This window comes from Haliaeetus albicilla, chromosome 24, assembly GCF_947461875.1.
Source record: "Haliaeetus albicilla chromosome 24, bHalAlb1.1, whole genome shotgun sequence".
Taxonomy (NCBI): Eukaryota; Metazoa; Chordata; class Aves; order Accipitriformes; family Accipitridae; genus Haliaeetus; species Haliaeetus albicilla.
Genome location: NC_091506.1, coordinates 7,934,129 through 7,955,858, shown reverse-complemented (window position 1 = coordinate 7,955,858; position 21,730 = coordinate 7,934,129). Strand labels below are relative to the sequence as shown.

General features: G+C 42.8%; 1 protein-coding gene across 28 annotated transcripts in view; it reads right to left on the bottom strand.

Moving 5' to 3' along the window:
- MAGI1 (membrane associated guanylate kinase, WW and PDZ domain containing 1) overlaps positions 1–21,730 on the bottom strand; it is a 356,106-nt gene that overhangs the window by 111,859 nt on the left and 222,517 nt on the right. The window contains exon 1 of one of the 28 annotated variants that reach the window (XM_069811922.1): positions 1,732–1,975. The exons of the other annotated variants lie outside the window; for them this stretch is intronic. Coding sequence (XP_069668023.1) covers positions 1,732–1,957 — 226 coding nt within the window. The 5' untranslated portion in view covers positions 1,958–1,975. Of the gene's footprint in view, positions 1–1,731; positions 1,976–21,730 lie in introns of those variants that run through there. 28 annotated transcript variants of the gene reach the window in all.

The following is a 21,730-nucleotide window of genomic DNA, read 5'->3' as shown; positions in this document are numbered from 1 at the left end:
CCCCACACACCCCAGCAGCTCAGCCTCTTCCCTGCCCGACAGCGAGAGCCTGCGGCAGCCCCGGTCCCTGGGTACAAACCGGTCCCCGTCTCCTTCCCACCCTCTTCGCCAAAACCATCCCACTCCCACCGGCGTAACCTGCAACCCCAGCAGCTCCCTACCCGGCATCACCTACCGCACCGCAGGAGAGGTCAGGGAGGGAATACACGCTTTCTGGTTGGCTTCCCATTTGTCTGACACCCTAAGGCACTTCCAATTTAATATGTATTTCTTTTTAAAGTTAGTGGAATTGAAACAAATCCATACTGTTCGCCAATTTCCAGCTTACATAATCAAAGTCAACTGTGCATTCACAGATTCCTTCCTTCTCTGCAAGCTAATCTGACAGTAGCAGGGGGGAAATGTAACAGGGGAAAAATAATCTCCTGTGGCACTGTCTCGATTTCCCTGGGAAAATAAAATGCCTTCAGTTTATAATGGCCTAGTAACGAATTAAACATTTTTAAATCCATAAAGGAACCTCAGTAATAAGATCTTTAAAAACTGCAGACACAGTCAAAGGAAAGAAAAAAAAGAAGCAGAAATATGCTTGAAATTAAGTGGAGACAAATCACTAAGACACAGATATGGTGAAGCAAAGCGATAGGTGCACCAGGGAGAAGCGAGAGAATCCATTCACTGGTCTAAGTTCACAGATTCAGCATCTGCATTCATCAGACACCAAACAAAACAAAGTTATTGCAGCTACAGTTTTGTTCGCTTATCAGAAAGATCTAACTGGAGTTTTAATATTCAGAAATATCAGAGTTCTAAAACCTTTTATTTGAAAGCTGATACAAGCTCCCCAGTTAAATAGATATCTATTACTCCACTATGCTGGGAGGTGCTGAGATCCAGGCATTTGCATGGCTTAAAATGGCTGCAGCAGTTCAAGGCTTCTGTAACTTAGTGTACACAACACCATGGAGCACAGGAGTGGGGTCTCTTTCCTGGCTATACACTATTTTAAATTTAACAAAGCCAACGTAATTAGTCCCTTGAGCACCCCTCCAGTAACAGCTTCAGCTCCCAGCACTAGCGAGCTGTATGCTATGCAGTAATTATGCTACCAAGCTGTCAGAGCCTCCTTATCTGCATGCAAATTAGTTCATATGCTATACATCTGCTATAATGACAGTATTAAAACAAGAATTTTATAATGAAGCCATCCTCTTTATAGCAACATAGCACAATTACTTTATTAACATATTGCACATCTATGTCTGTAACTGCTCTCAGTCAAATAGCCAAATTTTCCATTCCCCCCACACAGCAAGATCTTCTTCGCTTCTCTCCCCATATCTGTAAATAAATAGAAGGAACAAGAACGGGAATTCCTAAACTACCTCTGCACAATACCACTCCTTCATTGTTCCTGGGGAAGTGCTGCACCAAATGCCATTAAGCGTGACGAAGTGAATAAATATTCCCATAATGCTCCAAAAGGTTAGGAGATGAAACAGTAATAATCAAATCAGCAGCTGTTTGCTCCCAGCCTCGACATCAATCATCAGCTTCTGTCAACCAGCGACTGCCAGCACCACGGCCAAACGGCAGCGGGAGGGGGACCGCAGCCCCACCGCAGCCCCGCGTCCACCCCCGACGCACGGATGCAAAAAAGAGATGTCAAGCGGAGGAAAAAAAGCGCGAGGCGAGAAAAACCTTCACGAGCGAGGAGCGGGCAACGCAGACCTGGCGCCTGGGAGGGCTTCTGCATGGGAAAAGCATGCCGGTGCCAGCCCCACCACGACGAGGGGTTTTGGAGGCGGCGGGGGACGCGAAGGCGAGATCTCCAAGCGTGGCTGGTTCCCGCACCCCCGCCCCTCGCGGCATCTGCAGCGTGTCGGTGCTCCGTACCGCCGGAGAAGCATCCTCGCCTCTCCGAAACACGCAGCAGCGTTTCACGACACGTCGGCATCAGCTCTCGGCCCCAGCCCTCTTTCAAACGTTCGTGTCGGGAAAGTTTGGTGGCTTCTCGGTCCCAGAGCTTTTTTCCCAGTTTGGTTTTTGGAAGAAGCGGGCAATTCTCTGCAAAGGTTATTTACAGTAACTAACCTCAAAGAAATAAAATCAATAGAGGACTTGACTAATTTCCTTGCAGATATTTTATGAGTTCTCTTCATTACATTGTGAGCAACTGCTCACTCCTTTTACAGTTAAAAAGAAAACACACAGAAAGCTATGTGATCAGCCCTAAATCTTCAACAAATCTTTACACCCATTTCTTAAACAAACACTTCATTTTTAAGTCTATTTTTAACCTTCCAGCTTGTATTACCACAAGCCACTGATGCTCTGGGGGAGCTGCCAGGGATTTGCACTCAAGCCTTCCTGCAAGGAGATAGCCAGTGGATGCAGCTAGCCATCTCTCCAGGGTAATAAGGAAAGGTAACTTCTAATAATGGGGAATATAAATTCTGGGATCTTATTTCACTTATTTAATCTGATACAGTTTGTTTATACGTTTGACCAGCTGGCTACTTTTTGAAAGTCTGCTTGGGAATAGAGCAGTTGCGCTTTACAGGCATCCTCCACGAGCAGGAACAAAGGCATGTAGAAGTGAAGGAAAAAAAAAAACAAACAACAAACCAAAACAACAAAAAACCTTTTCCCCTTTTCATGTTATATTTCCCCAAGCACCAGAAAGGTGTGGATAGGTCTCAGCCAAAGTTTCAGCACTACTTTGTTCTTCATGCAAATCATCTCTTTCATCAATTATCTTAAACCCATTTATAAACATGACTGCTGTTTCAAAGCCATGAGGAGATAGGTGAGAATTACCATGGACAGCACAAAGATGTTCAAATACTAAACAAATCCAAATCTTCTCTTAAAACCTATATTTACAGCTTCAGTAAAGCCCTGAGTTCTGACACCACAGTGCATAAAACAACAAACAAAAGAGCTCAGGAAAGGCACAGAGCAATGCTTCTTTCTCCCCTACAAAAGCTTGTTTTATTTTTGTCAGCATAACCCGTAGTTGGCTGGGTTTGTGAGCTCAAATATTTGATCGGTTTACGAAAGTGATGATATTATGCATTTGCCTGAGGGAACAGGGTCACTGCATTTCATGACCCTGAAGTTTATTCCAGCACTTGGTTCCCATGAGGAAAGTACTAAATTATGCTTTTCCTTTGGGAGAAGAGAAAACAAAATCAGAATATATCATAGTCCTCCCGCAGCTACTAACAAGATCTTCTGTAGCCTTTGACACCACCTCATGAAATAATGCAACAAAAGCCATCTTATTAGCACTCAGTGTGCTCCTAACCAAATGGACTGTATTTTCAGAGCAGTCAGTCGTGCAAGGAGCAGCTCAGTCTTATCTGCTGGAAAACTCTCCTACTGCTGTTCTGCCATTTAGATCTCTTCCACACTGCTGTTGTTAAGCATGAACTCTATTGTCCTTTAACGTCCACAAAAAAACCAGTGGCTGCAGTGGGGCTTGGATTATGTCCTGGAGATGGCATCTATCTCACCTAGCTTTTGAGGCTAACAAGGTAGATATCTCAAACTGAGCTAGTGCTTCAGACTCCCTATGCTCTCAATGGTGAGACACAAACACACTCATCCAGAGCACCGTTCAGGCCAACTACCCCCTTATGATGAACTAAGCTGCATTCCAGGAGCATCAATTTCTCTTCATTGGCCTTAGAGGGCTTCTAGAGCATTAGCTCAGATGTAGACATCTGCAGTCAGGTTAGATGAATCCTACCTCAAGAGCATAACCAAGCCAGCATCATCAACACAGTGTCACCAGCCTGGCTTCCTCAGTGGCACTGAATTCTGGTATCAACCCCTCCTTGCTGCTCTTATCACTGTAAGCCCCTCTGGATGTCACCTGAAACAGCCTCAACTTCTTCATCCTATCCCTGGGATTGTCCATCCACTCGCCTCTCTTTGCACACTCCTTCAAAACCGGATAGTTTTTTTCAGGCTCACTAATACATGCCGCAGCACCTCCCTCATCACTGCCCCAGACATGCTGGCCACTTGCCATGTGGCAGGTTCTCCCCAGTTGCATTTTCATGATATACTACAGGTCAGTTCTCTACTTAAGACAGAAGCAACACTTTCTGCCGTCTCTTCTAATCTCAAGGATTCTTCCATCAACTGAATCGACCAGGAACCTCTGGCTATGGTTTGGCAGCTGAGTTACCATTGCCTGCTTACATCTTTGTTACATTATTAAAGAAGAAATTCCGCCATCAGCACAGTAATCTGCTGGAAAATAAAATCACATGGAAATCACCTGCTAGGTGTGTTATTTTAGAGGGGACTGCTAATGTAGGTCAAGTTTTATTTTAAAAATTCCTAGCGATATAATTTGGAATGGGAAAGTTCTCTTCTGGGTTGCGTCTGTGTTTATTAAGAAACCTCTTCTGAATTCTGAATTTTGAATCTATCCACCATTGTCTTTTAAAGGAAAATCACATAAGCATATACAATTCACCCTCCCTGATTTCAACAAGCCAACTCCATGCTTGCAGCTCATACATTTTGAGTGATATTCATGAAAATGGAAATTATTCTTTCACACTTTAAAAAAAAAAAAAAATTAAATTTGACAGTGAAAAAAACACCCAAAGCATTTGAGAATCAGCTCAGGGTCACTTCTTGATCCTGTTACAATTCTGGCTGCCCAATTCATTGAGATAAGTCTTGTGCAGGCTCCTCGTGTAAGCAAATCTTCCCAAAGACCATTCTACTCTGGCAGCAAATCTTTGAAGAATTTAACAGTTTTCCATGTAGCTTTGGCATTTTCTCTCTCTCATGGTAGCAGTATTGGCTCAGCTGAGAAATTGTGGTAGCACAACCAGACTGCAGAAATGCTGCAGAACCACCTTGAAATACTAAAGTGACCTTGTTTTTTAACATATTGTAATATACTTAGTGTGTACATGACCCACATTATAACTTAGGGTTTGAGCTTTTTTCTTTTTTTTTTTTTTGGTTAAGCAATTGAGATTGCTATTGCTCCTGAGCAAAGTTTAATCATTATAGTATTTTAATTTTGTAATTAAAAAATACAGAAGCCAATCCCAAACTGGGAGTACAATGGCTGCACTTCACAAAGGAGAGATCTGACAAGGGATAAAGTAATTTATTCACTCCTTCCTTCCTTCACCTAGAAATTAAATACTTCACAAAAGATCATCAGCAAGATACTCAGTTTGTAGACACTAACAACCTTGGCAGTGTCCTTTGCAGAGCAGAACAGCTGTTTAGTTGATGGGCACCTTGTCCCAGTAGGGAAAGTTACAGCCTTTTCCACTGTAAATGTTGCGGTTTTCTGCTTTTCAAGCACTCTTGCTTTGTGCCTAGCTTGCAGGAGAACCCTGTACGGAAATATTGCCACCAACGTCGCAAAGACTGTTAACCTGAAAAATTGCTTTGTTCTGGCATTTGTTCTGTCTTAATTGTATTTAATTTCCAGCAAGCATTTAGATTGCAAGCAACCCTTGTTGCTTTCAAAAATTAAAGGGAACAACAAATTGTGAGCTTTTCTGAGATGTTTAAGTGCTCGGATCCAGGTACCACCATCTAGCACTGACCATAGCCCAGCTGTGCTGCAGCACTTCTCTGCATAGTCCTCCTTAGACCAACTAAGTATGGTGAAATAAATGAGGAAAACTCATTTCACCTTACCTTTGCACTGGGCTAAATGCACTCAAATGCTCCCTTTCTGCAGTTCATCTGACTGTTTGCTTCTAAGTGTAACATCTTCTTGACAAAGATTTTACGCGGGTCTCCCATCCCCCAGCAGAAAAAGAAAAAAGAGCACAACCTCTTCCTCCTGCACACTGGGGAACTCACCAGCCTACAAGCTTTACACAGTGACTCTGAAATCTTTGTTCCTGCAGTGCTTTCCCAGACTGGTGTTTACAAGTATGTCTAGGGAAAGTAAAGTAGCATCAAGCTCAAAAGATAAAAACCCATGACTTCGAAAAACTGGTTTGGGTCTCTGATTTCCAAACTCCCTTTATCTGCCATGGTGTGCGTGCAATGCTTTGTACTGCTGGCAAAATAAGCAACATTGAGAAAAGGAATTTTGAAGGGCTTCTCACATCCCATCTCTAACCATCACAAATGGGTAATCCTAGCTCGGTTTTCCTTTTAATCTTGCTGGAGAAGAAAGGTAGCTTGCATCTAGCAACATTTCACAAAAAGCCATATGGCTCAGGATGCAAGCATAGCAAAGTGACTGTTCTTTTCCCCGCACCTAAATGAGACTTGACTAGGTACACGAGACACAAAGTTTGTCTAAAACCCTGCTTCCAAATAAGACCGCATTTGAGGAATTACACTGCAAATGAGATTTATTTTCGGTATCTCAAATGGTGCAAGGTCAGGCAGAAGATGGTAGGAAAGACACAGACTCAAATCCAGTTTCAGGATCCCATTTCTAAAGTCTTCAGGAAGTTGGACTATTTAGTAGAAACCTGAGAGATAAAAGCAACAGTTCTGCTATTGTTTATTACCTTGTGTGAAGTGATTAATACAGCAGTTTATTGCCTCAGTTGCACAAAAGAACTACGTGCCAACTCTTCCGGCTGAGGAAAAGGCACGTTGCTTTGCAATTAAAAACAACACGGAAGAGTGCCAAGGGTGAAAGGTGGAGAAAATCCCAATCTGCCTCAAGCAGAAGGAATGAAAAAGCAGCGTGATGGCACAAAATCTCCTTCTACCTTTGCTTCTGCTGCTTCTGAGATTACAGACAGTTGCGTCCAGCTTACTGGGAGCCCAAGAGATTGTGAGAAAACCAACGTGGAATCTGTTAACTCCTCTTTCCAAAACAGCGACCATTAAACACTAGTTAATATGAGACCTTACTAAGTCAATATATGCCTTTCTCTCTTACATATTGCTATTTCATGTTAGGGAATATCCACCAACAACTTATCCCATCCATCTGCCTTTAGTAGTGTTTTCTCCATCCTCCTACGCACTATTCTCTTCTGCTTACAATAACACTGATAGGCGTTCATGGTGAGAAGCCGTCGGTACTACGCATTCCTTTCCCAGTCTTCTTTCTATACAATGCTCTAAAATCAGAAGACCCTCCTGACAGTGACTGGCTTGTCAGGGTGCCAGGACCACCGACTACTGTCCAACAAGTTGTTCCAGAGAGTCCTTTCCTTTCTACACCAGTTTGCATCGTATGTTGTTGGTAATCTTGCATACCGATTTCCTGCCGAGTGTCTACAGCACCCGGCACAGTTCTGGGCTGTGACTAGGGTACCCTTCCCAGGCTACTCTGCACTATATCAAGGATAAAAAACAGTGAGACAGCTTTAAATCTGCTGTCTAGTATGCCCAAGCTGTCTTCTTTAGCTTTAAGTTTAAGCCAAACTAAAACCAACATGAATGAGACTTATCAGCTGTTACAAACACAAATAATCCTTATTCACTAAAGCCTGTCTGGAGATACAGTGGTCATTCCCAGCAGTGGTCTCTGAAGCCCTCTGCAGATTTTCCTTCTTCTACAGTGGTGCACAGAAAAATTAGAAAGACTCTGGTTTAATAAAAATACATGCACTTTACTGGAACATGTTTTTGCATTGATACAGAAACTCAGCAGGAAATAATAAAACACTAAAAAAAGAGAACTTTTAAGTCTGACAGCTTTCAAGTCTGATTGCATAGCTCTTTCTCAAGTCTAGAGGTGGGCCTCTCATAGAGTAGGTAAAAATTTCCATGCTTCGGTAACATACAGCTCTCGTTTCTCAAGCTCTCTAGGAAACTTTTTCAAACACCCAGCATGTCTGCATCTAGAAAAGCTGTGCTTGGTGCAGAGTAAATCCACTCCATCCTGCCCTCAGCTCTGGCACATTAAATTTTCTAGGGAAGAGGGAGGATTTCCCAGCTACCTGCGTGACACTAAAAATGTCATGTACAACGTTAATTTGTGGGTAGAGAGCAGGAAAGAAGAATTTGATTTTGTCAGAGACAGATTTTTCTTCTTTTTAAGCAGAAGATGTCACAAGTTCAAAGTCCAGCTGAGGTCGTGAGTTCAAATATATACGATAAATATCTCAGTTATCACGACCACATACTTGCTATACAATTTACACAAAACCACACATCTTACTCTACAAAAGCATATTTAACACAGAAAGGCCACTCTTCCTCTGAAGCCTAGGATTAATTTACATAATGCACCTTTAAAGTCCCTTTTTTATGTGTTAATTTCTGTTAATAGAAAGAGACGTTGCAGGCACAGGTTTCAGCTTGGTACATGCTGCAGTGTTCTCCCCAAAAAGACTGCAGCAGAACCCCCAATAAAAAAGCTATTTAGGAGCAGCATGGCTGTTTTTTCTAATCTGGAGTCAATATGGAGAGATAACCTTTGGAACATGCATAATTCACTGTTCATTTGCCCCTGTAAAGATGAAGACCAGGAGAAAATAAAAGGATTTTATGACAAACCTGCAGCAAAGCCAGTTGCAGAGCAAGGCTTTGGAGCTATCTCAAAGGATGCCCAAAGGTGCTCACCTCCCACTGTACCCAGCTGCTCCTGAAATTCAGCGGCAGGCAGGCACCGCGCTAGAAACCTTGGCACCTCGTCCTCTGCTCTTACTTCTTCCACATATGTTCTCTTCAAAAGGCATTTTAAGACCAAATGACGAGCCAAAAACCTGGGGGGACTTCTGATCATTCCCAGCATGGAAAGTCTTACGTGCCATTCCAGTTTCTGCAATAGCAGCAAATAGAGCAGTGGCGTTGCCGTTGTATCTTTGCGATAACTAAAGAAATCTATGCTCAGAATTCAAATGAGAGAATTTCCACTACACATAGGCTGGGATTTCTTTCATTTTTCGCTTCCTCCTGTCCCTTCTCCTTGAGGTTTAAAGGAACCCCTCTTTGAAGTGATCTTGTATAGGACACAACTCTATTCTGAACTCTATTATACCTCATAACTTAATATATTCAAGTGGCTAAAACTCTGGAAAAGTTTTAGAAGAAACTGGTGCGGCTGTTGATTAATGCCATAACCTACCCTCGCTAGATAATAATCTATGGACTACGAAAACTATTCTGTCTTCCATGTTTCTCAATTAATCCCAACACACAGTCCACACAACAAGATTAACATAAAAACCAGGCAACATCAGAAAGCTATAAATTTTCACAATAAATCACCCACTTCCCCTTCATTAGGCTTTGCACAGTTCATATTATTTCCTTTCTAGGGAAAATCATGACTAGTTACTGTCTGCCTTCAGAAACAAAACTATCAGTAACATTTCCACAGGGATCATCTGAAATGGATTTCTAATAATGTACAGGTTAAAAGGTTTTCTTGTTCTCCCCTTTCTGCATCCAGCATTTAAACTTTATGGTCCCGATGACACTGTGAAAGGCACATATGCTTAATAAGAAAACTTGTAAAGAAGTATGTCTTAAAACATATAACTGCATGCTTAAATATAGAACAGACGTGAACTCGGGCAGTCACTTAATACAGAGGAACAGGTTCTATTTATTCCTCCAGCAGCCAGCCTTAGCATAGGAATAACTGACGCGGCAGATAAAGGCTCTTATCCTGGGCTCGTTGTATGTAGCACTTCATCAGTACTCTTAAAGGCACTTTACTAAAGCAGGGGTGTATTGTTACCCCTATTTTACAGAAAAGGAAAAGCTTCCCAAGGTTACAAAAGAAGGTCAGAAACACATATCTGCAACCACCACCTACATACCTTAATTCCCATGCTTTGCCCATTAGGTCACACTCTAAGACCTTCACAGATTGAGTTTTTATGCAAACCTTTAACTCATTTCTCAACAAACCTATGACCATTCACAGTATTTTGCATTCTAAGTTGGATTGAATTAGGCCAGCCTCTACTGTGTTCAAGTACACAACACTAAAGCCCCATCTCTCTATCTCTGAGAGTGGTAGCATTACTTTTGCTTCAACTTCGGAGAAAATACGGATGGCCCTGATGGATCTCACTTAAATAGGAAGATCAAGAAATATTTCAAGTCTTGACAATACAAATTTAGGTAATGCTTAGTAAATCTCAAGGTGGAAGTCACAAGAGACAGATTCCTGAGTTAATTCATTCACACAAGTTTAAACCCACCCTTCTCTTGGAGGAATAGCACAAAACACCATGATAGAAGTTAGGGTGACACATACAGCAACCCTGTCCCTGTGGCTGAGACTTCCTACCATTGCCTGTGAGGGAGGTGACACCCAGAAGATGTCAGCCCATCCGGATCACAACTCCCCCCCCATACCTCCATGCACCACAAAACATTGCTTGCAAGTCACATCACCCTCCGTCATATCAATTTTGGCCAGACCAGCTGGAGATGGCAGCTCCTTCTCACCTCCAAGGCCAAAGGGAAGCCTCAGAGCACCTCCGATAAGAAGACTCCAGCTAAAATGTTCTTTTTAGTAACCGTTTTCTTTGGTTTCTGCTGGCAGCCAGCGGCTTGCTTACTTTTACTGCCTTCCCTGCTTCTGTAGCCGGGCATCATCCTGGCACAAGCAGCAAAACCCAGATACTGGAACGCTCCAGAGTTCCACAGCTGCCTGTCTGCTTGGCTTTCCCTCCTCTGCCTCAGTTTGCTGTCTTGTTTTATGTGGCAAAGACTAAAGAGTTCGTTTTTATAAAGTGCTCGAACAGGCTATTTGATATAAGCCTCATTTTTCAGAGGTGTCAAATACCTCGGCTCCCGCTAAGCGCAAATGCATCATCGCTGCCGAGCGCCGGGGCAGCGGGACTCTGCACGGTCACGGAGTGGGAAGGGAGCCCGGCTGTCCCACGGCACGGGGCTGCCGGCAGGCAACGCATGCCGCTTGTCCCGTGAAGTCTCACCGCTTTTCTGGGAGGTAGGTAAAAACTAGCGATATCATTTTTTTAGATGAGGCAACTCAGACCGATACAATCGGTGCCTTGCTTGCAGTGACAGCCTGAGTGAAAATGCTGAAACGCTCGTAAAAGACTACAGTCCAAGGATAACTGCAGCCTTTATTTACAACCCTCCGTTTCACAGCTCAGTCACTGAGGTTAGCCTCAAAACTTAACACAATTATCACTTGGAGGTCTGTATTTTCTATGGCTTTTATTCTGAAATACAGCAGAGAAACTAATGAAATGAATAAGCAACAGCTTTCATGGAGAACGCAACTGAGAATCAATTGCGCTAGACATTTCTGCCCAGACTGTCTTGCCTGTTTCGGTTGTGACAACGTGGAAACAAAATACAACTGCATTCCATACAAATTCACATCTTCACATGCAAAAACTCACGCTGACACCACTGCAGCACTCGGAGGAAGTGGCTGAAATGTTAGCATTCACCAGGAATGATTCCAGAAATAATGGAGCTACTGTTCCCATTTCCAATGAAGAGAAGTGCATGGTCCACAACCACCTACGCCGAAATGGGCTGCGCTAACAAAGGCAGATCCAGCACATAATGATTTTTAAGTGTTGCGCTGGGAAGTAGTGGGGAAATAGGACACTCCGGACTCTCCAGAGATCAGTTTCTATTTTCATGGCTATCTTTTACAAGGCAAGGGACTACAGAAAGGTATTTAAGCTACCACACCTGAGCAGTAACTAAGGTTTACACTGTTTGCTGAGGTCAGAGAGGATTGTCCCACAAAATTTCACTGCCTGTGAACAGCTCTACAATTCTAAAAATACCTGAGTAACTGTCATGGCAGGCAACCAAACACTAGTATTTTTTCCTATACAAAATCATTTCTGACATACTCCACTTTGAGAGCTACAACATTTTTTCAAAAGCAAAATAACTCTATCTTGACAAAATAAGAGAATGAAAGCAAACACCTTGTGCAATCACCCTTGGCCGATGGGGTACTGGGAGAGGTGGAACAATCCCTCCCCACCATGCACAAGGAATTTCAAGTTGAAAACCACGCTTTGGAGAAGGCTGGGAAAGAGCAGAAGGTCAGAACCTACTTGCAATAGAAAATCAGTTTGCAATCTTGATCACAAAGTTGCTGTTAAGATACCATAATAAGTTTTTTAAGCAGCTCATTACCAACTTATTAAAACATTAAGGCTTTTTTGAGACTGTTGGAGATTATTGTTTCAATTGCTATTTAAAAGTGTACTGGCTCACAGCATGGATAATTCATTCTTATGCCAATACAGATATACCTATAGTATGTGTGTATAGCTATATTACAGTTCATTTTTAAGTGATTTTGCATACAAAGTAAGGGTGTTTTTTCACATCTGAACTAGATAAATTCATTTCCGAATAACAAACCGTAACTTACTGGAGCACTAAATGGTACTTCTAAATAAACATAAATATTATTTTGACACTTGGATACCTTACACAGCAATAAACAAAGTCATTAATAAAGACAAGAAGGCATGTCTCCATGCTCCAGGAGATGCAAGACCGTCACCTTTTTGAAAGGGTCAGGAGGCTTTAGCGAGAGGTAACAACCTCATTAAAGCCTTTAGTCTGTATGAAGATTTTCTCATTTGTTCAGGCTGAGAGACGTCTTGCTTTTTTTCCAAAGGATTAACGAACAGAAGAGGAGCAATGCTTCCTTGTCCAAGTTATTATTTTTAATAAGAGAAATAAATGCTAATTAGAATACAAACCAAGAGCAGTCCTGATTAAGCGGAAATGTTTTTCTCCCCCACGAATCAACACTCTGTGGACCATAGAGACTGGATAACCATACAGTAGAAGGTCTCATTTAATTGACTGATATACTAGAAACCTTTGACAGAGAGTGGTCAGTTTGAACTTTGGGCTCAGTAATGAGCTCTCAAGTTCCCTCTTTGACAGAATGAACTATAACCGTGCTGCACAACTTCATATAGCTTCATCTTATAATTACAAGCCTGTTCTTTACTATTTTTCCCCAGCTTAAATACCACTTTTTCAAAGCGATGCTAGGGAAAAAAAGAAATGAAACCAATTTTAATGAACTCATGCAAATATAAGCCTAGTGAAACGAAATCACAGACCTAAGCAGAATACCGCATTGAACACATTTGTATGTTTTATGCAAAGCTCATCTAAATTTAAGTAATTGGACCTAATTTGGCAATCTGCACAATCAGTTTGCAAACTTCAACCACTGAATTTTAAGTATGAGCCTGGAAAATCATTAACATTTGTATTTATCACGGTGGCCCCAATCCAGCACAGCACTAAAATCTGTGTTCAAGTGTTTTGAATGAGGTCTTAGTGTACGCACAGCATCCAAGAGAGTATCACGAGCTGTAATTACAGAGAAAAGTCATTGATATGTTCAGATCACACAATTTTGATCTCAAATCTCAAACCAAATCTCATATCTCTGAAGCTTAAGGCTGGGACCCTTCCTCCAAAAAGCCCACTGTCTTTATTCCTTGTCCATACCATGCTATCTGAAAAACGTTCCCCAGTTCATAACCATTGCTTTACTGCTTTTCATCGCCACCCTCTCCTCTTCTCCAAGAGTCCCTGTTGTCTGCTGTTTCCCTCCTCATGCAGATGTTAACTCGGTCCTCTTCCTTTCTGTATGCACCCAGTCTCCACTCAGCAGTGCAGGAACTGGATGTGTTTTCCATGCTCCAGGACCACAGGAAGAGCACCGAACCGGTTTATTAAAGGGCAGTTCTCCCATGCTCTCACCAGCATGTCTTCTGGCTGCAGTGAGGGTTATTTTTCATTTGTGTCTCATCTTTCTTCAACAAAAAATGCAATGGGTCTTGAACTTATAAAAATGTTCTTGCTCCAGATACCTTAAAATACTTTGCAGGAAAGAAAAATGTTTCCCATTCAACTCTACTCATTACTTTTTTTTTCTTTTTTTTTTTTTTTCTGAAGGCATCTCCTTAAAGAGAAGGCAAAGCACATTATTTCAAAGTAAAAACTGCCAGTCTGAGTTTGAATCGAAGTCTGAATCCATTTCAATGGGAAGCTTCACAGCATCCCAGCAACTTACTCAAATACAGGAGGGTAAGCATCCTGCACTGGCATCATGAACCCTCTCCACGCAACCAGAACACCACCAGAGTTTAAATATGGTTGTGTGTCAGTAAAACAATTTTAAATCATAGGCATAGCCAAGATCTATTAAGGCAGAACTGCGCTAGATCACATGCAAGTTCAGTTTCTCCCCATGTGTGCTCGGGAAATGTGTTAATTGCTCACAGCTCTAACACAGATTTTCAATACATCTGCAAGGCACAACAACACACACACTAGCTGGGGGGAAGGGGAAGATCTGATTCTTTTCAGTGTACAATCTAGGGATATTTGGCACATTTCAGCATCATGGCTTTACCCCTTCTCAAGCCTCCTTCCACTACTATCCACCATTTTTTTCCCACTGGCTGGTACACCACTGGACCCTGGGTACCCACCCATCAGGGATGTAGTGGGATGCAGCTTGCTCACACACTAGGCCACAAAGCTCGACTGCCCGCTGTATTCGTCATGGGGATTTCTGCACCAGGACAGGGCGGTGGAGGACAGGCGTAACTTTGTGTGGTGCTGAGCACTGCAGCCCAGCACCTCGAATCCCAAGTCCTGCATCTTCTTTCTGTATCTCAATCACTTCCTTATACGCTGGATCACAAACTGCTGTCACAAATTAGATTTCATATTTTTGTAGGTCGTCTTAAGAACTGTGACTTGAAGCAATGTGATTTAGGCAAGAATTCAGGAGGAGGAATTCCCCAAATCAGGACTTCTATGCAAAGGACTCCTGTTGCTCCTGGGACTTTGAGAGTGTAGCCAGTTACAGAAACCTGCTTTCTCTTTCACCATTATCACGGTATTTCTGTAGTCAAATTCTCTCCGATTAATTTGAAAGCAGTAAAATCAGACCTTTTATTTTGCATCAGGAAAAAATTTCCAACTTACTCAGCTCCAACACATTTTATGAAAATTGTTGCTTGGGTGGAGGGAAGGCTCCAGTGGAGAAAAGCTCAAGCCAGCTCCAGCTGTAAGCACACAGGCCATGCCCAGCAGCATCCCACAGACCTAAGTATCTCTTTATATGGAATAAACTAACCAGCCGAACCATATTGCATGTTCAGGACATGCTGCTCTTTTGACCAGGAACTAGCCGGCCCTTACTAGACAGGCAAGTGAGAAATTACCAGCTGCTCTGACAGCATCAAATCTGAGAAAGAGCGTATCTTCTAAAAGAAGTCCTTCCCTGTGACTGCATGGCAAGCAAAGTTCGTATATCTCAGCGACTCATTCACCCCAGCCTGTCAGCTTGTAGAAAAAGAGCTGTGGTGGTATTAAATTGGTTTGAAATGGGAGATGTCACCAGAACTGAAGTTTCAAAATGCACCTGAGCAACACGGCTCTTTTCACTGCTGAAACAGAGAAATGAGAAGAATTAACGAGGTTTAAAGGAAAAAGGAATTGCTAAAAGATAACTGGGCAAAACCACTTTTCAAGTCCCGGCAACACAGTCACATCCAAGGGAACTGAATTTCGCCAGTTGGCGTAAGCTTAAACCAACTACGTTGTACTCCCTCCAGTACTCAGCGTAGGCTTGTGCTTATCAAGCTGCAAAGTTTGATCATTAAACCTGACCCAAAATGCTGAGAGACTATTCCTGTCAACAAGAGCTCAGTCAGGTGTCTTTATTAATCACAACTAACAAATATTTTAATTCCAGGACCTCTGGGAGGAAGAGGCGGAGAGGGGCTATGTGCCTTGTTTCATATGAGGAGATGACAACTCAGATCGGCAGTGCCTGATTAATGTTTTATTACTGCGATCCACTGGGTATGCGGTGTAATTTTGCTCTACGTTTGCTGCATCTCCAATGTTATTTGCAACAGCTTCGTGGAACAACAACAAAAAGAGGTTTCATTCCCACAGGACAGCATTGGCTGACCTCTCTCATTGCTTCATGTAATTCAGAGGGAGCAACCGTTAAACAGGAACTGAAAGTGCTTTTCAACTTTTAAAGGGAAAAAAAAATGGCACCACAGATTTACATATAGATAGCATTTCAGAGAAGAATGATGCTGATTTCTCCTGCCTTGCATTTATTTACCAAGTTGTCCTAACAGAGCAGTCAGAAGACAAGCCTGCAACAGGGCACTGCTGAATCTCTGTGTCATCACCAACAGCTCAGGACGCTAGCTTTAAAATGACATTAAAACACAGCACAATCAATGAAAAGAGACAATGAAAGCAAAACGTTTAACTTTAAGCGCAACTCTACAACTGAGGCCCATCCTTGGACTTTACAGAGGTCCCTGATCTAACTTTTTTAGTGAAAAGAGGACAGTAACTTAAAATTTGACAGTCACTGAGGACAGGCATAAGTGGGGTCTGTCCCACGTCCAGGCAATTGCTGCACCCCAGAGGCACCAAAAGCAGCCCAGATCCCATACCAACACTGGCATACAGCAGACCTACTGCCTTCAGGGAATGCAATAGCAAAGACGGCTGTTCTGAATCAACAACATCTTAACAGGTCACAGAAAGCTTTCTGGTTTCATTGCAATGTATGGATGGGGTGATTTTTATTTTTTTCCCCTGTTATTCAAAGACCTTTAATAGCATATTACTCAAAAACTCCCATTATCTCTTAGGAATACAAATCATGCTTGTAATGAACTCTGCCTTAAGAAGGTATGTGTCAGTGAAAGACTGGGGTATTTCTAGATCTCCAGTCTCTTTATGCAGCTTAATGCTAATGAAAGGAAACCATTTTTTGCACACAGTGAAAGGGAACAGATGGTGTCACAGTTCTGCTGTGGAATTTAAGCAGAGTGACAACCTATACAGCAGATCATCATCACGAGTGAAACTCTTTTTAGGCAGTAGCATGGAGGGTTTATTTGTTTTTTATTTACTTACTACTATGCAATATCTTGAAAAGCTTCTTCTTTCCTTTTTAAAATGAAACCTAAGAAAATGGTATGATAATCTTACCATCCTACGAAACCTCAGAAGACACATGAAGACCAGCATTTTAAATACACTGTGAAGGGACAGCTGAAAAACAGCACCTCATATTGCAAACTGTGGCTTTCCAATCATGTATCTACCCAGACACCAGTCGCTGGCGAGCAAACCAATGAGGGCTTAAAAGGGACACTGTCAAGTTGAAAATCACTCCTCTGTCTGAAATCTGGTCCCTAGTTCTAATTATGCCTGCAAGGCAGATGATAGGGGAAAAAGAGGTCTTTTTTCATTCTTAATAATTTCCTATTTTACTCTTTTGGTCGGCAATTTTCTAGGTACCGTTCACCTCATTGTTTCCTTTCTAGGTTTACCTGCTTTCGTCCTGGAGAAAAACAAATGTAAAAAAATAAAAAGCAGATAAAAATCATAGCTGGACACTTACGCAGAAATAAGGAATTTAAAAGGGACTTTCTATCCCATAGATCTGTTGCTGCTGTTTTTTTACTAAATTGTTAGCTGTATTTTTCTGACAACTGAGTCAGACATATGTTTTCATGTGCTGATCCTACTAGAGGCATCTGAATCCCCACAAAGCATCCCCCTCTGGTGAGACAGTCCATGTGCAACTTGAGGTTTCACCATTTTTACTCTTTTCATTGCTTCAGATTTATCGTCTTTCAGCTTATTTGAACTGCCTGTATGAGTATTTTATAGGGCATACCACTAAAAGCAACAGATGACATGCTCATCCACTCCATAATTCACATTAACAATAGCCAATCTCTGCTCGGCCCATATCCCGCAAGAAAAGGGATTAACCGCGCAGTGACATCCTGGGAGAACAACAAAGCTCAGGCTGCTGGGTTAGGGTTCAGATCCCTCCAGGACCAGTCTGGACCCATTTCACTCTCTCTGAAACTTTGGAAAACGTTTGCGTGATGACAATCCCATTTTTGCCCAGGGATGGATGATATGTGTCCAAAGCTACCCAGTTGCAAGCCTTATTACAGTCTTTACAGTGAAATAGGGAAAATCAGATCTTGGATACATCTATAAACTCAAATAGTCCTACTGGCACATTGTTATTTGCAACATGCTCAATTCTGACTCTGAGGGACAACAGCAATCAGCCTGTAAGATGCTGTGAAGCCACATTTATATATTCAGGTATGGGTTTGCATAGATCAGGGGTTTGAGATGCAGGGAAAGCAGACCACTACAAGCACCATTGTGCCAAGTGCTCCGGTCTCCAGTGGGTGAGTTATTTTGTGCTTCCCCAGCTCTGTATGTAAAACAGCAAAGACTAAAACTAAGGTCTAATATTAAAGAGAAGCTCCACTCTTTAATGCAGGCAAGCACCATCTTAAAATCCCCCCATTTAGCCAGGATATTCATCTATCCATCTATATGTATATGTGGGGACAAATTAGGACTTTCTCTTGCAAAAGGAGATGGCAGGGCTCTTTCAGAGACCTAGCAGCTCCAGTAACAGAGACCAAAGGAACCATTAATCCCACAACAGCAAACCATTCTTGACCCTAAAAGTGGCAATACCTACAGGAACGATTGCACAAAGATACATTTAGGATGGGAGCATTTCAAGTGTGGAAAAGTGGCAAAATATTCACAGTGAGTGAATTCTAAACTCACTCGCAGTAGTTTAAAGATGTAACCTCCTGATTAACACATCTTGCAGGGAGGGATACCACCACCACCTAACGCTTCCTTCGAGGAGAACTGAAACACTCAGGTTTTAAGGCATTTACAGGGCATTTCTTAAACGTGTCAGGTAAAATCACCACTCTGCTCCAAAGCACCCAGGCTCTTGCTGCAGAAACTCAACAGCTATTACACAGCAAGTGTGAAGTGAAGAAGGAGAAAGAGAAGAGATAGTCAGTAAATAGGGTTAATCCCTGCAGGTAATACCCTTTCCGTTAAATTGTGCAGCATTTTCCAGTCTGCAGATTCTCAATCCCATTTAACATCTCTCTCACACTGCAAGCAGACACATCTGAGCTCCCACTCTTCCCCCCCCCCAAATTCTGCAAGGCTGTTTTTTCAGGCAGCAGCCAGTTAAACTAAAGGCTGCTGGTACTACCCCGGGAAGCTGTAGGGGGGTGGGTGAGCCGCACAAAAGATCTCAACACAAAAGGCCATCCTTTTCATCCTTTTTTCTTCTTCATTTTCTCCAGCTGAGCCATAGTTTTATTCAATCAACACTTAAAAAATAGATGCAAAATGTGGGAGGGGATAAGGACTGGGGGGATCATATGGGGCTATTTTAATACAAACAATCAAATTTGGTGGGTGAGGGTATGTGGGGAGCCTTCAGCTCTCATCTTCTGCCTGCTTCCAAACGAGCCCTGTAGCCCGCTTCCCCACCGCTCACAAAAACCCATGCAGCATGCTACAGATATTTTCTGATTTTTTTTTTTTCTTCCCCCCAGGAGAAGATGTAAAGGGCCTGACACCAAAAGGACAGTGAACATCTTTGCATTCCCAGCAAGACCCGCACACTACATAATCATATGAAAAACATGGCTGGCTGGTGCATCGACAGATGCAAACGAGAAATACCAGACTTAGCCTTATTTAGATCACAGCAAAATTAAATGGGGAGGAGAGGGGGAGGAAGGAAAATAATTGTGGCTGTGTAACATGGCTGCACAATTTTCAAAGCCTCACGACTGCCAGCTTGCAGGGAGCAGTGAAAATGTGTGTCTGCTCTAAAGGGAGCTGTTCCTGCCACCCCTGCAGCACAGCCCGTTCATTCGGCTATCCGTCCAGCAGGCAGGCACGCTAGCCAGCAAACACGAAAGGCAGGGAAGAACTAAAATAGTTTACCTGATCAATGTAACTTCACGGGAGCCGGAGGTAGGGATTCCAGAAGAAACGCAGCAAGGAGGAAAAAAAATCTGCTTGGATCCTTCTGGCAGTCCACAGTCTCATCTACATGCATCTGAGCAAGCCCTTACCAGCAGCTGCTTCTTTTATCAAGCCCACAGGCACAGCAAATTAGTCCGGTTAGACAGTTCAGTCAATGTGGGCTATTCACAGCGTGGCTGTTGTGCGAGCCCGGCTTCTCCTGTCCCCCTGTCCCCGGGTAGGCACCCGCCCACCTCCACATGGCCCTGGATAAACACGGCTCTCACAGCACCCACGGAGAAACCACATGATCCCGACAGTCAACGGCGCGGGCAAACGCCGACCGGACCTCTCGCTTCGCCCGAGCAAGGCGCCGAGATCTGGGTAAAAAGGCAAAGCCTAAGAATGGGTTGACTGTAAAGGCAAAAGCCTTCTCTTTCTTTTTTTTTTTTCCCCCTCTTCCTTTTTTATCTTTTTTCCCCCTAAGGAGGAAGACAAATGCAGAGATCCGAAGATGGCTAGTGTCTTCCAAATCAACTTAGTTCTGAAAATGAAGCGTCACTCTGAAAGGAAGCGTCGTTCAGGCTTCTAATAAGCGCAAAGAGTCAGACGGACCCTGGACGAAGCCTGATCTTGTCCTGGAGAGAGATGCTGACCACAGCCAGTGCATCCTTGGTCTGTACAAAGCCATGGATTTTCAATTTTGTTGTTTTAAAAAAGAAAATGTGACAAGCCCTTTTTTTCCTCCTCCTTTCACAACCATGAACCATCTTAAAACATGCATATAGAAATAAACATACACACACTGAAATAAAGCTCTAATGAGGTGGCAGACGGCACGCGCTGTCTGCCATCCTTGGGCATGGAGAGCGAGCCTGGTGGACACAGCACACAAGAGGCATATACCCCTTCAATACACTCACGAGTGGGATCCACAGGGTCAAATATGAAGAAGAAACATTTATGGAAGCCATTCAATTTTTCTAGCATTGCACAAAGGGGAGAAGGACTTCTCTCTCCCCCCCTGCTCCCCAATGTGTCTTTAGGACTAACAGTGCCCTTTTTTCCACCCCTCCAACGTAGGAAGCAAATACGTATATGGAGGGGTGCTACAGATACACACGCACACACACACATATATATATCTCCTATAAACACAGTTTCTCTTGGTTATCTAAAACCATCTAGCCCTTCACAAAGTAGCACAGTTAATTGGAATAGTTCTCCAAACAATCTGGCCGATCGCTGACGGCTGCCTGATTCACATTAGCATTTGCACTTAACTAGGAGTTAGTGTAAGCCATCCACATAAAACAAAGGTAAACACTGATAAGGTATTTGATGCTTAAAAAAAGGCAGGTTTATCCAAAAATGGGTTAATAGAAACACATTGTGGCATAACATCACCCGGTTGCGTAGCTGGCTTAAAATTCTGGCTCCTGGAGCCATCACACACAAACTACACAAACACAAAACTCCATAAAACCTTATGCCTTTTCTAAAAAGGGAAAGGAGCTCAGTGTTTTTATGGCTCTGAAAGAAAAGTTTGAACTTACTCCCGAAATTCCTCAGAGGCTTAAGAAAAGAGAGATGAGAATAAAAGGTGAAGGGAAAAAAAAGAATAATAAAGAAAAGAAACAAGCCTCATGCTTCCTATGCCATTCCCAGCTTGATAATGTTGTAAGGCTGGTGATACCCAAAAGCAAATGAAGCTTTAATCAGGACCACTGTCCAAATGTGACTGTAGGCAGTAAGAAACATCTTAACAAAGGTAAGACTGAAGTGTAGAAAGCTCTTGGAATGGGTTATAAATTCATTTCAAACTTGGGGGAAGAAATGAAACACAAAAACTTGAAGCGGAGGGGCAGGGGGGGAGCAGGGCCTTCGGCAATCCTGAAAGGTAAAGCTGCTCCTCCGCCTGCTGGCAATTTCCAGTCTCAGCAATAAG